At 38.2% G+C, this 22467-nt stretch overlaps 1 protein-coding gene across 5 annotated transcripts in view; it reads right to left on the reverse strand.

Annotated features, from left to right (window-relative positions):
• LOC150095888 (protein pangolin, isoforms A/H/I/S-like) overlaps positions 1 to 22467 on the reverse strand; it is a 441413-nt gene that overhangs the window by 112671 nt on the left and 306275 nt on the right. For all 5 annotated transcript variants that reach the window (XR_016549928.1, XM_090409125.1, XM_090409123.1 and 2 more), the window contains one exon: positions 5904 to 6104. Coding sequence is in view for 4 of the 5 variants with exons in the window: in XM_090409125.1 (XP_090265251.1) it covers positions 5904 to 6104 (201 nt within the window). In the remaining variant the exon portion in view is untranslated. The remainder of the gene's footprint in view (positions 1 to 5903; positions 6105 to 22467) is intronic.

A 22467-nucleotide genomic window follows, 5' to 3' on the forward strand; every position in this document is an offset into this window, starting at 1 on the left:
CTCAAGTCTCCTTACACCATAACCATTCAAATGCAAGCCATCCATCTTATATAGATCCTTTCGCCCAGAAAACTCACTCCACACATCCACAAATTCCACACCACTCGTCATACATAACCCACGCATACAGTCATTCGCAATTATGGCCCTCCTTTTAAACATTTCACTGTCATACCATGGCAAAAGACTAATCATTCTAACTCTCTCACTCTTTTCTTTTGCTACCTCAAACAATTCATTCAGGTCTTCTATCATTTCCATTTTGTCTCCTTTCAGATCATTCGTACCTGCTACAACAATCATTTTTTTCACCCTTTCCTTTTGCTCTCTAATAGACTCAGTTACATCCTTACAACTGGCGAACAATTAATGAAAAGGAAATAACTGAAGAAGAATTAGAAATCAGCCTGAAAGAAACAAGAAACGGAAAATCACCTGGAGAAGATACGTAGGAACAAGATTCAAAGGAAGACTCTTATTATTTTTAAATAAAATTTACTCAACTGGTATCCCCCCAATAGAATGGAAAAAAAGCAATTGTGATTCCTATCTTTAAGAAAGGTAATAGAGATGACCCTAAAAACTATAGAGGTATCAGTATACTAAATTCATGTTACAAAATATACAGCAGAATCTTAAATAACAAACTAATGAAATATTCCGAAAACTTTATTCTAGAGGTACAAAATGGATTTAGAAAAGGACGATCATGTATAGACCCAGCCTTCTGCCTAAAATTAATAATAGAGAAAAGAAGAGAATATAATTTAGAAACACATATTGCATTTATTGACTTTGAAAAAGCATTCGACAAAGTTAAAAGAAACATATTATTTAACATATTAAAAGAAAGACAAATACCAAATAATATCCTAAAAGCTGTCACAAGTACAGGGTGTTCGGGATAAATTTGACATATTTATAATTAATTATATTTTTCCGTAAGTTACATGTATTAACACACACTTCTCTTCATTTAAAAGTTTGGACCCTTCTTCATTCATATACAAGATGTCAGAAAGGATGGATAGCTGGAACCCACCTGAATCGTGGAAGAGAATAACTTGTATCATGATGATTCGTGCCCGCCATCAAAATAAGGATATTACGACTGCTGCCCAATGCTCCCTGAATACAGTAAAAACAATCAGGCATGAACTAGAGACTTGCAATGGTGACTATGAGGATGTAGCAAGAAGAAAGATCCCTAGCAGACGATCTGATTGCGTTCGTACAACAGAATTCCTCGCAAATCTGCAGGAACAGGTGTTGAAGAACCCTGGCATTGGAATTCGGGCTTTGTTCGTGGAGTTGCTAACTGTAGTCAAGCCCTGGATAACAAGGGTAGCCAATGGTAGGCCGTATGTATGGCAGCAGGATTCGGCCTCTTGCCACACCTCTGGGAAAAGTCAAAAATGGTTGTCTGAAAATTTCTACGACTTCACCAGTCCAAATGTTTGGCCTCCAAACTCCCCAGACCTTAACCCCATGGATTATTTTGTATGGGGCGCAGTTGAAAAAGACACCAATCGCACTTCCAGTAATACAAAAGCCCAGTTAATGGATAAAATTAAAACAGTTTTTGCGGCCCTTCCCAGGGAGACTGTAGCATCAGCTTGTTCGAGGTTCCGAAGCAGAATTGAAGCTGTGATCGATGCTAATGGTGGTTATTTTGAGTAAATCTTGTTGATAGTATTGTAATTAACTCTGCCTGTAATGTTTTTTTGTCAATTCATTAAATTTAATAGATACAAAGAAGATTTTCTTTTTCCTTACGAAACTGTCAAATTTATCCCGAACACCCTGTATATATGAAAATAATCAAATACAAATAAGATTAAATCATGAGGTATCATATACAAGAGAGATAAACCAAGGGGTCCGACAGGGATGTCCCCTCTCAGCAACTCTTTTTAATATCTACTTAAATGAAATAATAATGGAGTAAAAATTTACATCAAGGAATTAAACTTTCACCTACAGTTAACTTAAACACTCTCCTCTTTGCAGACGACCAAATAATAATTACAAATTCTGAAGATAACTTACAGAAAGCTATTTTAAATCTAAATGAGATATCCAAAGATTATGGTATGATAATATCAACGGAAAAATCAAAAACTATGGCCTTTAAAGGACAAGATCCAGCAAGAACTAAAATAGTATTAGATAACAAGATCTTAGAACAGGTGAATTCATTTAACTACCTAGGATGTATGATCACTTATGAAAATGAAAAAGATATAAACATAAAAATTGCAAAATATTTAAAAATAACAGGAGTAATTAACTCTATATTTAAACCAAACCTAGTTCAAAAACAAACCAGGCTAAAAGTATACAATACATTAGCCCTACAGGTCTTAATGTATGGAAGCGAAATCTGGACAATAAAACAAAAAGACAAACAAAGATTAACAACAGCAGAAATGAAGTTTATGAGAAAAACTGCAAAGTATACCCTATTTGATCACAAAAGAAACGAAGATATTATGAAAGAATTAAACCAAGAACCAGTAATTGAAAAAATTAAAAAATATAAACATAGATGGATGGAACACATTCAAAGAATGAAAACAGAAAGATTACCAAAACAAGCCTTAAAGTACAAGCCATTAGGAAAAAGAAAACCAGGACGTCCTCTTAAACGATTCAAAGATGACTTCTAAGGCCGGAACAGGCCATACTAGGCCTAAATCCTTGATACGTATGATGATGATGATGATGATGAATAAAGGCATATCCAGTGAATGTTACACTCAGACAGGTGTATGCACTCACTACAGATTCAAGTGAAGATGAGGTCAAAGAATTTTACAGCAGCTGCAACAAGCAGTATACAGTATTGATAAAACAGATTTTCTCTTGATATTCTCTCAATGCAAATACTTGCTTTCAACAACATAAAAGATTGTACACACATGGACTTCACCTAATGGAGAATACAGCAATCAAATAGATTACATTGTTGCCAGCAGAAGGTGGAGGAGTGCTATACAAGCAGCAAAAACACTATCTGGTGTAGACTCAGGGACAAATCATGAATTATTGACAGCTGAAATTAAATTGAAATTAAGGACTAAGAAGAAATAAAAGGACAGTATCAGATTTGATTTAAATCCTATAAATGAGTCATTTAAAGTAGAAGTTGGATAGAAATTTAAAAGTTTTAGAGAAAACAGAAAGAGAATATAAAATATAGGAAGAAACAAAATGTACAGTCATAGAAGCAGAAAAGAAGACTAAGACTGAGTGTCAGAAGAAGCTATTCACATAGCAAAGGAAAGAAGAAAAATGAATCTTCGGAGAAACAAAGAAAGGATTAGGCAACTGAGTGCAGATTTCCAAAGACAGGTTAAGAAAGATAAAAAAAAAACATTTAAACAAAAGGTGCAAGGAAATTGAAGAAAGCAGTATTATGTGTAGAACAAGAGATCTGTTTAGAAAAATATATGTTACAGTGGAGTTAATTCCTAGATTAGGGGTTGTAAAAAATAATTCGGGAAAATGTCTGATGGAAGACAAAGGTTAAAAAAAGATGGAAAGAGTATATAGAGGATTTGTACAAGAAAGATGATAATATTGAAGGAGAATTTGAAAGGAGAGAATTTGTTGATGATCATGATAATGCAAAGTGAAGTGATACCAGCAATTGAATTGCTGCCAAAAGGAAAAGCTCCTGGAGCTGATGGTGTGTGTGGAATTATTGAGAGCATCTGGAGATGAAGTAGTGAATATATTGACTGAAATTTGTCAACAGGTTTGGAAGAAAATATACTAGCCTAAAGATTGGAAAACATCAGTATACATCCCAATTTCAAAAAAAAAAGAGATCTGCAAAAGTTTCTCATATAATAGAGTAATATGTGCTTATCACATATACCAGTAAATGTCTGCTTCTACATCCAAAGTTGCTTTGTCTGTTGCTTGTATAGCTGCTCAGGTCATCTCTAGCGAGCGTCCAGCAATAGTGCCAACATGTAAGTGCCACATTCCCTGGTATCGTTTCTCCATCATTACAATTTCCTGATGGAAATGTTCACCGTGCTCATCACTAACTATGACACAGCTGTCATGGAAGAAATCCAAGTAGGAATGGAGCAAGTGTATTTTTAAGAACATATTGCAGCCAAGTTTGCGTTGAGGCTCTGACATTTCTCACGAAGTTAGTTGACACTAGACAAAATGCATTCCAAGCTCGTTTTCTCATCATCCTATAACAGGTTGTTGAACATCTCATCAATGAAGAGCTATCAGATCTGAGGACTCACAAAAACTCCCTCTTTAATTTTTGCTTCACTGAGTCGAGGGAATTTGTCAGTCAGGTACTTGAAAGCTGATCCAGTCCAGTGCATGGTTTTTATGAAGTTGTTTCACCAGAACAAGTTTGATGCGAAAGGATAGTAGCAGAATTTTCTGCGTTTCTGCCAGTACTGCACATTCCTCACCTCTGACCTTCAGAGATTTCCTCACAGGCCAGTCTCTCTTCACAAAGTACAAAGTCACACATTTTCCTTAAGAATATTCCATTTCTTGCTCTCAGTAACTCTGCTTTGGCCTTGGACAGCTCCAGATCGCGAACAAGATTCTTCAGTTCTTCTTGTGCAAGAATGTGTGGTGAGGATAATACACTGTAGCCGACATATGGACCATCATTAGACACCAAAGACTCAAGAGAACCCAACATTGGTTAACCTTCATCCTCTGAATTGATGGAAAATTCTTTTGAAGGTTTGGGAATGGGAAGTCCTTTGTCATGCAGAACAGCTCTCTGATGTCTGCTAACAATATTAGCAGACATAAGACAGCAGATGGTATATTCAGGTAGGCTACTGTCCACTTCTTTTTCCTTGTGATGCCTCCTGAAACTGGTGATACCATGCAGAAGTAGCAGTCATTTGAATGATTGCTTGGCTTCCTCCAAACCATAAGAACAGCAAACAGCATTGACATTTTACCACCTTTCGGCCACTTCAGAAGTTTTGTAGCACATGTACCACAGCATGTGTCGGGCCAAGGACTTGTCCTGGCTGCCATATCACATTCAAAATAAAGCTGATATGCCTTTTTCATAATCAAGTGATGGTCTTTTTCTGGCTTGAAGATGTCGCTTTCCTGCAAATGCAACAAAAGTTATCTGCACTATTAACACAAGTACGAGACATCACTACTGCTGGATCTCACAAACCTGTGTAAATTGAGCAGGATCACTTATGTATTAGGAATCACTATTATGATCATTTGTATAGTTACTTATGAATCAGGAGTAAATGGGAATGAGGCCCAGGAAGTCGCACAAACACTTGCTAACTCTACAAGAGCAAGTGTTTATGCAATCATTAGTATAATGTGAAGCATCAGCCAATCATGCAATAGCTCCTGGGGGTGTTGTGTATGACTGGCTGACGCAATATGACACAATATATTGCAATCTGGAGATCGAAATAGTTCCCAAATGATACCTATATGTGCAATGTAGACCGAGTCTCTCGTAAAAAACAGTCAATTGACAGATTTTATTGTCATTTTCATGTTCAGCACATCGAAATTAGTAAAGAATCATTATTTTCATTTCAGAGGCAAAATATGTGCTGTCCAGTGTTAGCAGATTACAGAGACTGGATTAACTGAGATGCTATCAAAATTAGGTAATTAAAAAACTGAGTTGCTTAGCAATAACATGCCAATGGCTCTTAAACATAAAAGAAGATGGGATATTACACACAATTCTCTTTCTCTCAGTCGCTCTCCTGTGTTTATATATCGGAATGTAAGTCAATTTCTCACTAGACCAGAATGGATAGGGAGACATGCTAAAATATGCAATTAAAAAAGGAGATGCAGCCTGAAAAGTTTGAGAAAAACTCTCTTAAAATATAAATAATAATATTATAACTACTCACCTATTATTTACTTGTCCTAGTTCCTGCTTTGGACTAATCAAAGCAGGCTGAGGAATACAAGGATGAGAAGAAATTCCTGGATGTGGTGGAATAAGAGTTGGAGGACTAAACCTAGGAAGACTTGCAGTAGTAACTGGGAGACTGGTTGGATAGGGTCCTCTAAAACCTCCTGATGGAATGGGATATACAGCAGGAGAATGCCTAAAGAAAATCAAGTAAGGATAACTATATGATTTAAAACTAATACCTCTCCCCCACGTCAATTTTGGTTGCAAATTATATTCAATAGTGAGTGAACCATTAAAATTTACCAATTTCAGACACACACACATACACAGAGGGAGAGAGAAATACATTTTATTATTACTATCCAATCTCCATGAGTATTAAGACTCATTGTAGAACATTCACTGCACCTATCACTATGCATGTCAATTCTCCTCTCATTAATGGATGAATTGGAGATTCTGCAATATCCTAAGAACCTCCATGTAAATACAGCTGTGGGATTAGATGGGATATCAGTTAAGGTTTTGCAGGAATGGTCAAGGGAACTGGCAATGCCTATGACTAGGCTGATTAATTTAAGTCTCAGCTCTGGTCGAGTTCCAAGTGAGTGAGTGGAAAGAAAGCAAAATTATTCCTTTGCATAACGGAGGTTCTAAGACTACAGTAGAAAATTATAGACCAATCAGTATCTCAGGTGCAGTGGTACAAGTACTAGAAAAATTGGTAAAAAATAATTCAAGAATGGGTAGATAAAAATATGATACCGTATGAGGGTCAATATGGCTTTGTGAAGGGTTGGTCATGCCTAATAATTTGTTATTCTAGTAGCAAGGCTTATACGTTGGTCAGACATAACTGGTAATTAGTTTACGGAATTAACAACGCATATAAAGCATATTAATTAAAGGTAACTTTAATGAATAACTTCTATATTTCGGCAACGTCACATTGCCATCTTCAGGAACATAAAGATATGGTATGTGCACGCAGGCACTAACACAAAGCAAATGAGGAAGAAAGCAAGAAACTAATATTGTTCCTAAATTTCTAATGGTGCCCTCTGGCGGGCTAATTTGGTAGTCTTGGTAGTTGGGCTGAAGTTCTCATAATGTACAGGGTGTTCGGGATAAATTTGACATATTTATAATTAATTATATTTTTCCGTAAGTTACATGTATTAACACACACTTCTCTTCATTTAAAAGGTTGGACCCTTCTTCATTCATATACAAGATGTCAGAAAGGATGGATAGCTGGAACCCACCTGAATCATGGAAGAGAATAACTTGTATCATGATGATTCGTGCCGGCCATCAAAATAAGGATATTTCGACTGCTGCCCAATGCTCCCTGAATACAGTAAAAACAATCAGGCATGAACTAGAGACTTGCAATGGTGACTACGAGGATGTAGCAAGAAGAAAGATCCCTAGCAGACGATCTGATTGCGTTCGTACAGCAGAATTCCTCGCAAATCTGCAGGAACAGGTGTTGAAGATCCCTGCCATTGGAATTCGGGCTTTGTCACGTGAAATGAATGTTGCAGCCTCTACTATGAAGCTTGCACTCAATGAAGACCTCCGCTACTACTCATACAAGCGCCGCAAAGGTCAGCTGCTTACAGAAAAGGCCCGTGAAAAACGTTTGATAAACGCGAAGAAACTTCTAAGCAAAGTGAAACATCCTGCGGAACCACAAACAATCTGGTTCTTTTCCGATGAGAAAAACTTTTGCCAGGATCAAAAACACAACACGCAGAATAACAGATGGCTTGCATACAGTACAAAGGACATTCCTCGTGTAATGCAGACTAAATTTCCCCAAACTGTGATGGTTTTCGGATGTGTATCCTCTGAAGGCAATGTGATGCCTCCGCATTTTTTCCAAGAGGGCCTCAGGTTGACTTCAGATGGCTACGTGGAGTTGCTAAACACTGTAGTCAAGCCCTGGATAACAAGGGTAGCCAATGGTAGGCCGTATGTATGGCAGCAGGATTCGGCCCCTTACCACACCTCTGGGAAAAGTCAAAATTTGTTGCACCCAAATTTGTTGAGGTTAGGAACCTCAACAAATTTGGGTGCATGAAACTGCCCCAAATTTGGGAGACTTTCATTATGAGAACTTCAGCCCAACGGCCAAGACTACCAAATTAGCCCGCAAGAGGGCACCATTAGGACTTTAGGAACAAAATTAGTGTCTTAATTTCTGCCTCATTTGCTTTGTTAGTTCCTGTAGTGCACATACCATATCTTTATGTTCCTGAAGATGACAATGTGACATTGTCGAAATATAGAAGTGATTCATTAAAGTTATCTTTAATTAATTTACTTTATATGCGTTGTTAATTCCGTAAATTAATTACCAGTTATGTCTAACCAACGTATAAGTCTTACCACTAGAATCGTTTCTCTTATAGAGGAAGAGTTTTCGGATACACTTGGCCGTGATCTATGGTCAATACTTTATGACGTCTCATGCGCATTAGCAAAAAAAGAATTTGAAAAAATACGAAAACCTCACAAAGAATTCTACTTCCTTACCACAGCCACCACTGAACACTGTAGTCAACCTCTCGTCGGCAGTTTTAAAGCCTGAAGCACTCACCGCACTTTCACGTGGTCACAATTTCGCCCTAGCTCCTAAAAGAATACCTGCCAAAGAAATCATGATCCAGATAGAATGTGGGATTCACAACATGCCTAACCATATCGCCAACAACGTTAGACTGGATGTAGTCGGTGTTCTCACTAAAGCCAAACCGCCAAAAAACCAACTTATCCAAAAACGAATATGCAGCCCTACAAGAATTGAAAAATAACAAAAAAATAGTAATCACCAAGGCGGATAAGGGAAACGCCACTGTGGTGCTCAATCAAAAAGACTACAAAGGTAAGCTAACTGCTTTAGTACTAGACCGTACGACTTACCTCCCTATTGAATATAATCCTACCAGCTCTCAGATTAGAGCTCTCCACAGACTCCTTAAGAAGGTCACTTCTTGGCCTGTGGAGGTTACCAACAAACTAAAATCTTATAACTCTAGACCCCCTCCCCCAATTATATGGACTCCCAAAAATACATAAACAAAATGTGCCATTGCATCCCATAGTGGATGGCATTGATTCCCCCACATATAAATTAGCCAATCATTTAGCCAAAACACTCACACACTACACTGGCAACACACCATCACACATAAACTCAGTCCACTTTAAAGCCAGTATAGAAAACCTCACACTCCAAAACACTGACATAATGGTCAGTTTTGACGTCTCCTCCTTATTCACTAATGTCCCACTCAAAGAAACCTAGAGCTCATCCAAGCCAAGTTTCTTCCCGATATCTCAGCCCTATTTCAGTTCACAATGAACTCAGGCTATTTTATTTGGCAAGGAATGTTCTACAAACAGATAGAGGGGACAGCCATGGGTTCACCGCTTTCCCCACCCTTGGCCAATTTCTTTATGGCGACATTTGAAGAGAAAGCCTTAAACTCCGCCCCACAAAAACCCACTATTTGGCTTCGTTATGTGGATGATGTGTTTGCTATTTGGCCACATGGCTCAGACACACTCCACTCCTTCCTAACACACTTAAACAACCAACACCCCAGAGTCCAGTTCATCTTTTTCTAAGGAAAACAACACCCTCCCCTTCCTAGACACTTTAATCACCTGCCAGCTTGATGGATCTTTGATTTTCTCTGTTCACAGAAAACCCACCCATACTGGCAGATACATTCACCAGCAGTCTCCTCCTCTCACAACAATATGGGGTTATAAAAACACTATATAACAGGGCAAAATTAATCTGCTCAGATGACAAGGCCCTAACTACTGAACTAAACCACATCCTCAACACTTTCTTAGCCAATGGCTATAACCCCAAAAAAATCCAAAAAATACTAAAACCAGTAAACCACAACCCCCCTCCACAATAAAGATTACACCAAGTCTATCACCATCCCCTACATCCAGGGCACCTCTGAGAAAATAACCAATATCCTCAAAAAATATGACCTTACTTCCTGTTACTGATCATATAAAAAGTTGGCATCCGTTATCCGCTCTACCAAAGACCAACCACTTCCCCTAGACCTACGTGGTGTATACCAGGTCCGTTGCAGCTGCAAATTGTCCTACTTTGGCCAAACAGACAAAACAACAAATATCAGGATTTCAGAACACAAAGACTACATCCGGTTTCACCAGTACATCCGCTCTGGGTTGGCAGACCATGCATTAGATACCCACCATAAAATTCGTTGGAAGAAAAAATAAATAATTCATCGCAGCATGTTTAAATATGATAGATTATTCAAAGAATCTTCAGCAGCTCTAAAAAATGTTCCTAACCTCAACAAATTTGGGTGCATGAAACTCCCCCAAATTTGGGAGACTTACATTATGAGAACTTCAGCCTAACTACTAAGACTACCAAATTAGCCTGCCAGAGGGCACCATTAGGACTTTAGGAACAATATTAGTTTCTTGCTTTCTTCCTCATTTGCTTTGTGTTAGTGCCTGCGTGCACATACCATATCTTTATGTTCCTGAAGATGGCAATGTGACGTTGCCAAAATAGAGAAGTTATTCATTAAAGTTACCTTTAATTAATATACTTTATATGCGTTGTTAATTCCGTAAACTAATTACCAGTTAATAATTTGTTAAATTTTTATAATAGAGTAACAAATGATGGATAAAGGAAATGGCTACACGATTCTGCTGGATTTTGCAAAGATATTGGACAGAATACCACATGGAACTCTGTTATGCATATTAGAACAAATGGGTATGGATATGACACTGGATGAGTGGATAAGAGGGTGGCTGCTGGACAGATATCAAAAAGTGATACATGAGGGGAAGAATCATGGTGAAAACAGATGACTAGTGGTGTGCCTCAACGTTCAGTGCTGGGACCATTACCGTTTAATTTGTACATAAATGATATAGGAAATAATCTGAATGGAAATATTCAGTTGTTTGCTGATGATGAGAAACTAGGTAGAATAATAGTTAATCAAGGCAACGTGGAGAGCTTGCAGAATGATTTAAATAGGCTGTCTGTATGGGCAAAAATTACTGGATGTCAGTTTAATGTAGAGAAATGCAAAGTTATGCATTTTGGAATAAACAGATTACAAGCTGTGTATCACATTGATGGCACTGTACTCCAGGAAATACATGAAGCTAGAGATTTAGAGGTGGCGGTAGACAGAGAGTTAAAGCTTAGAGGACATATTGCTAAGGTTGCTAAGATAGCCCATAAGATTACTTGGCTATTGAAGAACACATTAACAAGTAGAAATAAGGAAGTTGTCATTCCTCTTTATAAGGTCCTCATCTGAATTACTATGCAAAGTCTGATCCCCTCGGTTTCTTGAGGATGAGGAAGTGATGGAGAGGATTCAGAGGCAAGTGACCAAGATGGTGAGTGGCCTGTGGAATGTTCCCTATGAGGATAGATTGAAGGTGTGTGGTTTGCAGAAGTTGGTTGATAGGAGAAAAAGTGGAGATATGATAGAAACCTTTAAGTTGCTTAAAGGATTTTATAGGATATATGCAGGGGATATGTTTCATCGCACTTGGCTAGTGGGACTGTTGGTCATCCCTGGAAGTTGAATAAAGGTATCATCAGTAGGGGTGTCAGGACTAGATTTTTTGCTTGGAGAGTGGTGAATAAGTGGAATGGGTTGCCAGAGTCAGTTTTGAGTGTTTTATCTGTTAATGGATTCAAGCAGAGGTAGGATAGATTGTGGATAGATTGGGTCTCCAAAGATGAGTCTTCGGACTCCATGGAGGTGCCCATATAATAATAATAATTACAGTCAATCAGATCAAGGAACTTATCAATCCTGGTAAAATCTTCCAGTCAACTACTCCTCTTAAATTTGAGGCATCTATTTTTATTTAGATTCTTCTTATTCATTTAGTTTTCTATATGATAATTTCTACTATCGATTTTAGAAAGATATATATAATCTACCAATTACAACAAACTGCAACTCCTTTCATGCCTCAAGTTCCTGTTCACCCCCCCTTCACTTCACATAGTCTGATGTTTTACAAGGAAAATCCCACATTACCAGTAAAAAGGAAAGAAGAGGGGATCCTGTAGCAGCCTGCTGTGCCATCTCTATTTTCCTCAGAAAACCAGGCTGAGTAAATGTCTCCATTCTCTCCAACCAACAAGCTGAAGTTCAAATACAAAAATATGACATGTTTGCAAATGTCTTTAGGTGGTAGATGATTTTTAATGCTTAGTATGAGATCACTACCCGTTTTATTTTTAAAGGCCTAAAAGTAACTTGGGGGGGGACACTCTAGATGTTTTATCAATTTCTCTGGAGGGAGTTGATCTTGTCTCTTGTATGACAATATAAGTTTTTGTATCATAATATGAGAACTGATATTAATAATTCTATATTGATGAATCTTTGACTCCATGGAATCTTGGGATAATAATAATAATATTGGCTATGCTATTATGAAATTTAGTATTTATAATCTCTATTCTGATTTGTCATTTCAATTTTGATTCTGAACTATAGTAGGAACCATTTATAGGCCAAAACATCATAAACAAACTATAACTTTTGATATATGCAAATTCTGATCAAGAACCACCACTTACGAAAGTTCTTTGAATACTGTAACATGGTCAAAGAAATTATGACAGTTCTTATTAAAACAGCAGAAATACAAAAACAATGATTTTTTAAATAAAACAATACTGCTTTTAGCAATTTTTTTTACCAATAATAATAATTTAATCTAGAGCATAGGTGGCCAACAGCAGACCACCTATGCTCTAGTGCAAATTGCTAAAAGCAGTATTGTTTTTAAATAAAAACAATACTGCTTTTAGCAATTTTTTTTACCAATAATAATAATTTAATCTAGAGCATAGGTGGCCAACAGCAGGCCCACAGGCTGCAGTGGCCCAGAACGTGATTTTGTACAGCCCGTGGCAAGATAAAAACTATATTTAATTATATGTATTATCAATTTAGCTATTAGTTTCAACTGCAGATTTTCTGATTGATATACTAGTTATATTCATTATTTTTGATGAATGATGGAAACAATTTATATCCTCAACACGGAATCAAAATTGCTTTAAAAGGATTACTCAATTTATAAAATCTACTGCTTCTCTGTGCAAGTTGTAGTAGTGGGAGTTTTAGATTTCTATGCGTTCCTCTGGAACGCATCACTGAAAGTCAGTTTCACAGTTAGCAGTGTTATTGTTGCAGTTTGTGTCCCCTGGTCAGCTACTTCAGCCTTTGTACTATGAGTAAGAAACTTAAGATCTGTGAAGAAAATCATTTCAGGGCAGCATGACACTATTCGATTGGAGTTATGTGACCTTCAAAGTGACCCCTTTTTCCAGTCAAGGGTGGAGATAGGCATTGACTTTTGGAAACTGGTACCAAGGGAATCCTGCATTGAGTGATTTCAGCTTGAGAATTACATCTGTGTTTGGAAGCACATACATATGTGAATGCACTTTCTCAACTATGAGGGCTGTTAAATTGTCACAAAGAAGCCGACTGACTGACTGATGACCACCTTCAGAATTTGTTACGAATATCGTAATCATCGTTGAAAATCGGCCTTGATGAAGTTGTTGCTGCACATGAATGCCCACGTTCTTATTAAGTTTTGTTACATGTAAAAAACCAGAAACATGTAATTAAATTTAATTTAACAACTTATATTTAAATCAATCAAGTATTTTATATTGTTCTCCCAGTATTAAAACGATTTAACAAATATAGTAATTCAATACGTAACTTTTACCTGAAAAAATGAAAAGTTTATTTTTATTTAAGTTCTGTCTAAAAGTGTGCGGCCCATGATGCTACCACTCAACATATATTGGCCCTTGTATAGAATGAAGCTGGCCACACCTGATCTAGAGCATTTTCAGATGCACATTAAGAATATAGTAATAATAGCATGAATTTCAGGATAACATTAGGACATGTGCAGTAACAGTAACATCTGTATTACAAATTAATACTGAGAACGATACAAAAAATTTTAATAGTAAAAATGCTCAGTAATATTACATTATCATCATACCATAAAACATATGATATAACAATAAATTAATATCGTTTACAATGACAATGATTTTTATTATCTCAAAGGGCATTTAGTTATGCATTTAAAAACTGCACCAGCACTTAATGAAGTTCTTTGAATATTGTAAAGCAGTCTGAATTAAAACTTGAGAGTTTTAATTCAGATGCACATTGTTACACGCTGTGTAGCCCTTTAGTTGACCTAAAGCACTAGCAGGTAGGGATTTTCTATTGGAAATTTTTTTTTTTATTCCATAAACTCAAGAAAATTGATGATAAAACCCACACTATTTCAGACAATAATAGGGATGGAGACCACAAGGTGTAGGCAAGGTGTTGCCAAACTCTCCTCCCCAGATGCCAATTAAAATCATTGGCAGTCTTGAGATTACCATTTTGTGATTTGCTAAAGTTAGCTAAAGCTAAATGGCCTTGGATACTCGCTTTGGAGAGCAAAAGGAGCTGCAGATTTGTTTGTTTTTTTTAATCTACACAGTCTTCTTAAATTTTATAAACTAAAATACAGCTTTTGTACAGGGTGATCGTAAAGTCAAACAACGAAAAGTTTGAATTTGTACCAATTATTTCCAAATCGTTATAATCATCCCTTACGCCAATAGATGTCACCATCATAGTATTACAAACTATTGGAGATGTCGAGTTCACTATGACATGTACAGATTGTTCTCAGTGTAGCTTTGTTCATTGTGAAAGTGAGATGTCTTTAACCCAACTACAAAGAATTTTCATTTTGGAAAGTTATTTTGCTAATCACTCTTATGCATGTGTTGCCTAGGAATTTTGCAAGAAATATCCAGATACATCAGTCAATCAGGAATCAATAATAACGAGATTTATGCAGTCTTTTTATGGAAATTGGGTCTGTTGCAGATAGGCATTGCTCCGGAAGACACTCCATTCTGACTGAAGATAAAATTATTTTTTGAGATCTCCAGAGAGTCAAGGACTCATTGAGAAAGGCTATAAATCACCCAAACCAGCTGTCATACCTTCCTTTAAATTCATTCACACTAGATGAACTCACTACCCCTAAAGGCAAACAATTCCACTCACTGCTCTCTGGGAGAAAAACCAAGCTCTTACCCATTTCCCAGACGCTAACCTATAACACCCATTCAAAAGTTTATAGACCTCTCTCATATCATCCCCCCTCTTTCTCCTGTTAACCAGAGTCTGCAATGCACATACTCCCAATCTGTCCTCATAATCTAAATCTCATAATCTGGATATAATCTTTGTAACTATTCTTTGCACCCTTTCCATTTCTTTATCCCCACGGAATCCAGGAGACCAAATCTGCGCACAAGAATCAAGGTGTGGTCTTATCAAATCTTTATAAAGAGACAAATTGACTACCTTATCCTTACATGTCAAGGTTCACTTCAACATTGCAATTATCCTCAGAGCTGAATTTGCAACTTTTGCTACGCGACCTTTAAACTTCAAATTCTTATTCAATACACCAAGATCGGGATGCTTAAGGATCGAAGCTGCATAACTGAGAGGAGACCTCCACATGGCCTTTAAAGGAATGCAGACAACCGACCAGGGCTTCTGACCTAATGTCCAATACTCATCTTTTTAGTGCTACACCCTGTTTGGCACCTGGATACTGAACAAACGAGCATGGACTGGGAATTTGGGATTTAGCCGACCAAATTGTATTCTTATTGGCTTAAACCAAAATACAAAATAATGGTACAACATGACAACATTTCAGGCCAGCTTGGGCGTTGCCCAGTTACACAATGCCCCCGTTGTTTTCGCCAGGGAACCAGGGCGAACAGTGAAAAGTCAGCTACTGGAACAAATCTGAAAACACACATCCCCCAACTCAACATCACCAGAGTTAAAGATCGGTACTATCAAACATAAGAAGCCTGAATGGCAAAGAAATGTAGCTATTTGAGGAATTAGATAAGTACCAGATCGACATAATAGGAGTGACTGAAACAAAAAAGACAAAAACTGGTGAGATCTTTCTGAGTAATAAATACAAAATGTTATATTCAGGCAATGACAATCAAGGAAAAGAAGGAGTAGCCATAGTATTCAACACAAAATATGAGGCTAATCTTCTTGAATGGCAGGCGGTCTCAAGTAGAGTGATGTGGGCAAATATCAGAATGGGGAACTGGACAATGAGACTTATTTGTGCCTATGTTCCCACAGAAGGTTCTACTAAGGTAGAAGTGGAGGAATATTTTTTGAGGCTTTAGAAAAAGCAACTGACACAACGAAAATGGAAAACTTGGATCCTTGTTGGGGATCTAAATAGCAGAGTAGGAAATGATTGTCAGAAATACAAAAATATTTTGGGAAAATTTGGAGAAAAGAGCAAAGCTAATAATAATGGCAAATACCTGTTGGATTTCTGCTCAGGACATGGACTGGTTAATACTAACACCATGTTCCAACATAAAAATGGGCACAAATTCATATGGAGAAAAGAGGCAAGGAATAAGAAAAATCTCATTGACTATGTTATTGTTGATAGTGATATTTTCTCCCTGGTGCAGGACACCAGAGTGTACAGAGGATTTGAAATTGGAAGTGATCACTATTTAGTCTTGAGCAGGATAAAATTGAATTTCATAGTGAAAAGAATAACATGTAAGAAAGTTTTAAAGCGAACAAAAGTTGAGCAGCTCTCAGATGTGAACTGTACACTAAAATACACAAAGATTATTGAAGAAAAAATGAAAGAGTTTGAGAACAGAAACCAAACCTTGGAGATTTGGTGGCAAGCCTTGAAAAAAAACCTGATTGATTCAACTAGAGAGGCTTGTGGTGAAGTTGTCTGCAAGGATAGAAAAATTAGAACTCCATGGTGGACACAGGAAGTTAAAGAAGCAGCAAAGGAAAAGAAGAAAGCATATCAAAGGTTCCTGGCAGATAAGTCAGCTTGTACTCTTAGAGAATACAGAGACAAATGTAAGAAAGCTAAACACTGTGTAAATCTAGCTAAACAAAAGTCATGGGAGGACTTTGGCAAGAACATAGAAAATAAATATCAGTGACAAAATATTTTGGAGGTTGTTGAAAAAGCATAGAAATGGAGGAAAGAGTGCTGTAAAAGGTGCTAGAGATGATAAAGGTGACATGAAAACGGGAGAAAAAGATATCCCTGAAGTATGGAGTAACTGCTTCGAAAAATTGCTAAATGAAAAAAGCAGTGATAGCACAGTGGTAAAAAACACTCAACAGGCGTATAGTCAGGAATACATATCCATACTTGAAGTAGAAAAAGCCATCAAAGGCTTGAAATATGGAAAGGCAGCAGGAGTAGATGGTAATAGACCAGAAATGCTGAAGTATGGTGGTATAAAAGTCTTACAGTGCCTGCATTGCATAGTTCAGAATGCCTGGACAGAGGAAGGAATTCCCAATGATTGGAGTATAGCTTTCATAGTACCCATATATAAAAAGGGAAATAAAACTGAATGTGAGAATTACAGAGGTATTTCCCTACTGAGTGTTCCTGGTAAGATTTATGCAAGTATACTTGAGAAACGGTTGAGAAGAATTGTGATAGAAAAGTTTGGTGAAGAACATGGATTCAGGTCAAATAGAGTCTGTCAGGATCAGATTTTCACTTTATGACAAATAGTGGAGAAATCATGGGAATATAACAAAGATCTGTATTCAAGTTTTGCCGATTTGGAAAGCCATATGACAAGGTGCCAAGAGAGAAGCTATTCAATACACTACTGTTATATGGTGTCAATGTGGTAATTATATCAAGCAACACTTAGTCTTTATTTGAGTTGTAAGTCAGCAGTTAGAATTGAAGGAAGTACAGGAAAATGGTTTAATGTTAAATCTTGTGTCAGACAAGGATGTACATTATCCCCTTTGTCATTTATTATCTATATGGATCACATTATGAAGGAAAGTGGTATTAAACATGATATCAAAATGGGAGATGTTAATGTCAGCTCTTTGCTTTATGCGGATGATGTTATACTTCTAAATAAATAAGCTACAAGTTAGCAAGATGACCTGACTAAATTGAGTAACTGTTATAACAGATATGGTATGAAGGTCAGCAATAAAAAGACAAAGACAATGAAAATATGCAGAATTGTTGAAAATGTCAACTGTGTTGTGAATGGAGTACCTGTGGAACAAGTAAAACTTTCAGCTACTTAGGCACGATTTTTAGTGAAGATGGCAAATTAAATATGAAAATAGACAACAGAATCAACAAAGCTGGTATGGTAGGAAGTCAACTGAATAAACTCATATGGAATAAGAGAGAAATTAGTTGGAACACTAAATTAGCTATATTCAAGACAGGGTTCAAACCAGTTTTAACTTATGGATCTGAGAGCTGGGTCAGAAGTAAAACAATTGACCAAAGACTAGAGACCGCAGATATGAGAGTCCTGAGAAAGATTGGAGGCTTCGACAGGCGGAATCAATGCCAATATCATATTAAAAACGAGGTCCGTGTGGTTAGCCTAGTGGCTTAGCCAGTCTTGGGGCGTGGCCAGCAGGGGGAAACCCTGCTGGCCACGCCCCAAGACTGGCTAAGCCACTAGGAATGCGTTAGCTCTGCTAACGCATTCCTGGATTTAATCTCAGGTGGTATGGTCACTTAAATAGAATGGGTGAGGAAAGATTAGCAAAACAAGTGTTCTCTGTCAGGTTGGCAGGAAAACGACCCAAAGGAAGACCAAGATATAGGTGGATTGATACGGTACAAAGTGCCTTAGACGATACAAATATAAGATCTGATAATGTTGGAGTCTTGACAAGTAACAGACTGATTTGGAGGAAAATTGTAGATAGGAAGTTAGTAATGATGTAGATTTTTCATATAATACTATCAATCATGTCCTGTACACCCATTGAGGGTACATGGCAGGAATTTGATGATGATGATACACCAAGATCCTTTTCCTCCTCAGTTTCTTGTAATATAACCCCACTAATATAATATGCAGCTGGAACTCTAATCATGCCAAAGTGTATAACTTTCACTTACTAACATTAATTTAGTAAGTGACAGTCATTTCTGTTTACTCAAATTTCCAACCTATTCAAATCATTTTTTAAGTGCTGAATATCAGTAGCATCCCTGATAGCTCTGCCTATTTTCGCATCATCAGCAAACAATTACACATGATGTGAGACCTCACATCCACACTTGATATAGGCCTAAGCATTTACAAGTGTTTCACACTATGCCTGTTCAAGTTATCATAGTAGTCATTCTCTCTGATGGCAACACCATGCCACCAGTGTGCCCTGTAGTGCCCTCAAGGAAAGAACTTTTATATCCTTTTGCATAAGTCCAAGCTGTTTTAAGTCCTTATAACTATCTGCCCTCCATATGCATTGTAAAGAGATGGTGGTGCTGGTAAATCTCGGAGTTGCCCCATGCTCCTCATGTATCTTACTAACTAGAGCTGGGTTATTTTTATAATAATTTACTTTATTATTATGGCTATAGGCTAGTGGGCACCCTGTTCCCACCACCTGGGCATCAACTATCCAAAAGTCACACCTTCTTTTAATCACTAAGTCTGGCTTACACAAACCTGCGGGGGTCCTATAATATGGTTCCACTGTAGTCTCCTAACCTTTGTTCTTAAAGCGGTTATTCAGAATGGAGACCACGGCATTATGCCTCCTCACGCGGACCCTATGGGTGCAGAAGCAACACTGGGCTATATGTGACAATGTCTCACTGTAGTGGCAGCCAGCCCTACAGTTGGAGTCGCCATTACCCCATTGAGCTGTGCGGGCTCGAGTAGGCAGGGCATTGATCCTCATCCTGATAAAGTCAATATACTCGAACCCAGGGAGGAGTCTGGTGCCATATGCAATCCCTTACCCAATCATGCTAGGGAGGTACCAGATATGACTCTTTTAAAGGAGCACCATCTACAGATCAGTGCAACAGAGATGTCCATCTCTTGTGTTCTGCGGGTGCTGACTCGATTAAAGTACCTGATAATGGGACCAGCCTTTAGCCCGACTGTCTTCTTGTATTAATGGGCTATAGAAAGAATCTTTGCAGATGGGGGAAGAAGAAAGTTCTAACTGCACGATTCTTGATAGCCGCAGGATGGGATCAGCCATCTAAGTGGTGGAACCCCAAGCCCACCATCCTTCACTCTCGCATGGAAATACGCAGTAGGAGTGTAAGGCAGCAGTCGGAGTCATGATCTCATGGCTGAACGGATAGCCCTGTCCATACCGAGATATATTTCCTACCAAGCACCAACTTGTGGTAAAAGTGAGGTAGGAGATAGTAAGAAAGGAGAAACAGTCTTTGCTGGGGCTTGAGAGGTGCTTTCCTCAAAGAAACGATCTCAGCTTCTAGGATAGAAGGGACAGAAGACCTTCCCTTTTGGATGAACATAATACCGAGGCATCTCCATGGTCAAAGGATTGACCATGGAGATGCAACTCCATGCAACGGCCTCCCATGCAGGGGAAAACTCTATAGTCTAGAACTTAAGCTTCTTGTCACGACCAGAGGGGACAAGAGCTAAAGAACAGGACTTCTCTACATTAATAGAAAGGCCTTGAATAGAGAAGTCAACTGTCCGGTCAAGGAGTTCCTGCAAGCCTATCTTAGTAGAGGCTACGAGAATAAGATTGTCCGGGAATCAGAGAAAAGAGAAAAAAGAAGATATATATTCTCGGCACAGGCATCCGAAGGGACAAAAGCTCTCTGTCTATAATCATGCTGTATATGTTGATGAAGTTGTTTAACTAATATTTTATGATAGAGTCTAAGTAACACAGGGGAGATGGTAATAGGTCTAAAGTCTGATACACAGCTTGAAGTTTCTTTCTTCAGAATGAAGATAGTTCTTGAAGCACTTAAGTATGGTGGTATTACTTTACTGGAAAGGAGAATGTCCACTAAGTCTTGAAGAATCTTCAACGGCCCCTTCCGAAGCCTAGATGCAGGAAAGCCATCAGATCTGGAGGCAGAGAAATTGGATGGAAGAGCTGCTTTAATCTCCTGGATGGAGACAGGCTGGTATATTTGAAGGGCAGGAATGCACCTCAATATCGTAGGTTAGTAATCATGGAAGTGTGGAGGTGGAGCAGAAAATACTGTGCTCCAGAATTGGACAAAACCATCATGTAAGCCTGCTAGAGGTGGAAGGGAAGCACCGTCAAGGATGGTTTTCGCACACTGCCCTCTATTCTTTTTATAGAGGGCCTGCATAGCTGCACAGGCCCTCTTCCTCTGCTTCCTATTTGACAAAGTCATTGTAGAATGAGATGTAGGCTGATGTTGACGAGGCATGAAGTGTTCAGAGAATTCAGCATGGAGGTAGTCATTTAACTGATCTGTGATATCCATTCCCAGAAGGTGAGTCTGGATGAGATATTTAAGAATTTGATGGTTATATTCTGGAAGAGGAGGATCATCTAGAGATGATGTCAGTCTGAGAATCAAAGCCTCTTCTTCAACAGCAGGATGGTGGCTGAAAGATGAAGAGGCAGGGACAGGAGATACGGAGATATTACCTGTTCCTACCTGTGGAGGATGGGCTGCCAATTCTTGAAGTAAGGCTTTGTAACTGGTTTTCTGTCTATGACACTTGATGGCATCCAAGGATCTTAATTGGAATGCCTTAAATAAAGCCTCATTGATTTTCTTTATCCCTCGAGCCGTCAACTTGATCTCATGAGTGGCGAGGATCTTTTCTTCTTCAGCAGTCCAACGTGCTTTGACGCGCTCTGTTCTTATAGCAATGTTGGCTTTGGCTGGATGTTTCGAGGTGCGATGCACGCCAAGGCCAACTGCGATAGAGAATGCACGATCAGAGACCTGGCATATGAAGTGTCTGAGATTGGGAACTCCTTGACTGCCAGAACAAGCATGATGAGAACTTGAATAAATGGGTTGATGACAGTCTTTGCAGAGCTTTCTTTTAACTTTCTTCCTGAGGACGATGCTGGGACGGGTGGCAAGATCACCTCCAGACAAGAAACAGACATCTGGATTCACACTCGACGAGTTTCCTGGCTCCAGCCTATAAGAGTCGGAGCCTTCATCTGATGAGTTATTGCAAGTGAGGAAACTTAACCCTACCAGGGCTGCTAACCCTGGAAGAGAGAACTGAACCCTGCAGTACACCACTAGTCATCTTAAATCTGGCAGATTCACACTCATTGTATACCACCTTTTGATATCTGTCTGTCAACCATTCCCTGATCCAAGTCAAGAGTTTATATTCCAATCCCATTTTCTCCAGTTTATGCAATAGCCTTTTCTGTGGTATCCTATCAAATGCCTTAGAAAAATCCAACGTTATCATAGTGTATCCATAATGTTTACAAGCCGCGAATTCTGCTACCGGCAATCAACAGTATAGCATAGTGCAGTACAGTCTTCTACACTTTTTTAAATTGCTACTTGCATCTTCTTTATCCAAGACACAATGACTGAAACTTAACGGCCCT

Source organism: Typopeltis vanoorti, chromosome 19 (assembly GCF_054136105.1).
Source record: "Typopeltis vanoorti isolate ZY-2024b chromosome 19, IOZ_Tvanoo_1.0, whole genome shotgun sequence".
Taxonomy (NCBI): domain Eukaryota; kingdom Metazoa; phylum Arthropoda; class Arachnida; order Uropygi; family Thelyphonidae; genus Typopeltis; species Typopeltis vanoorti.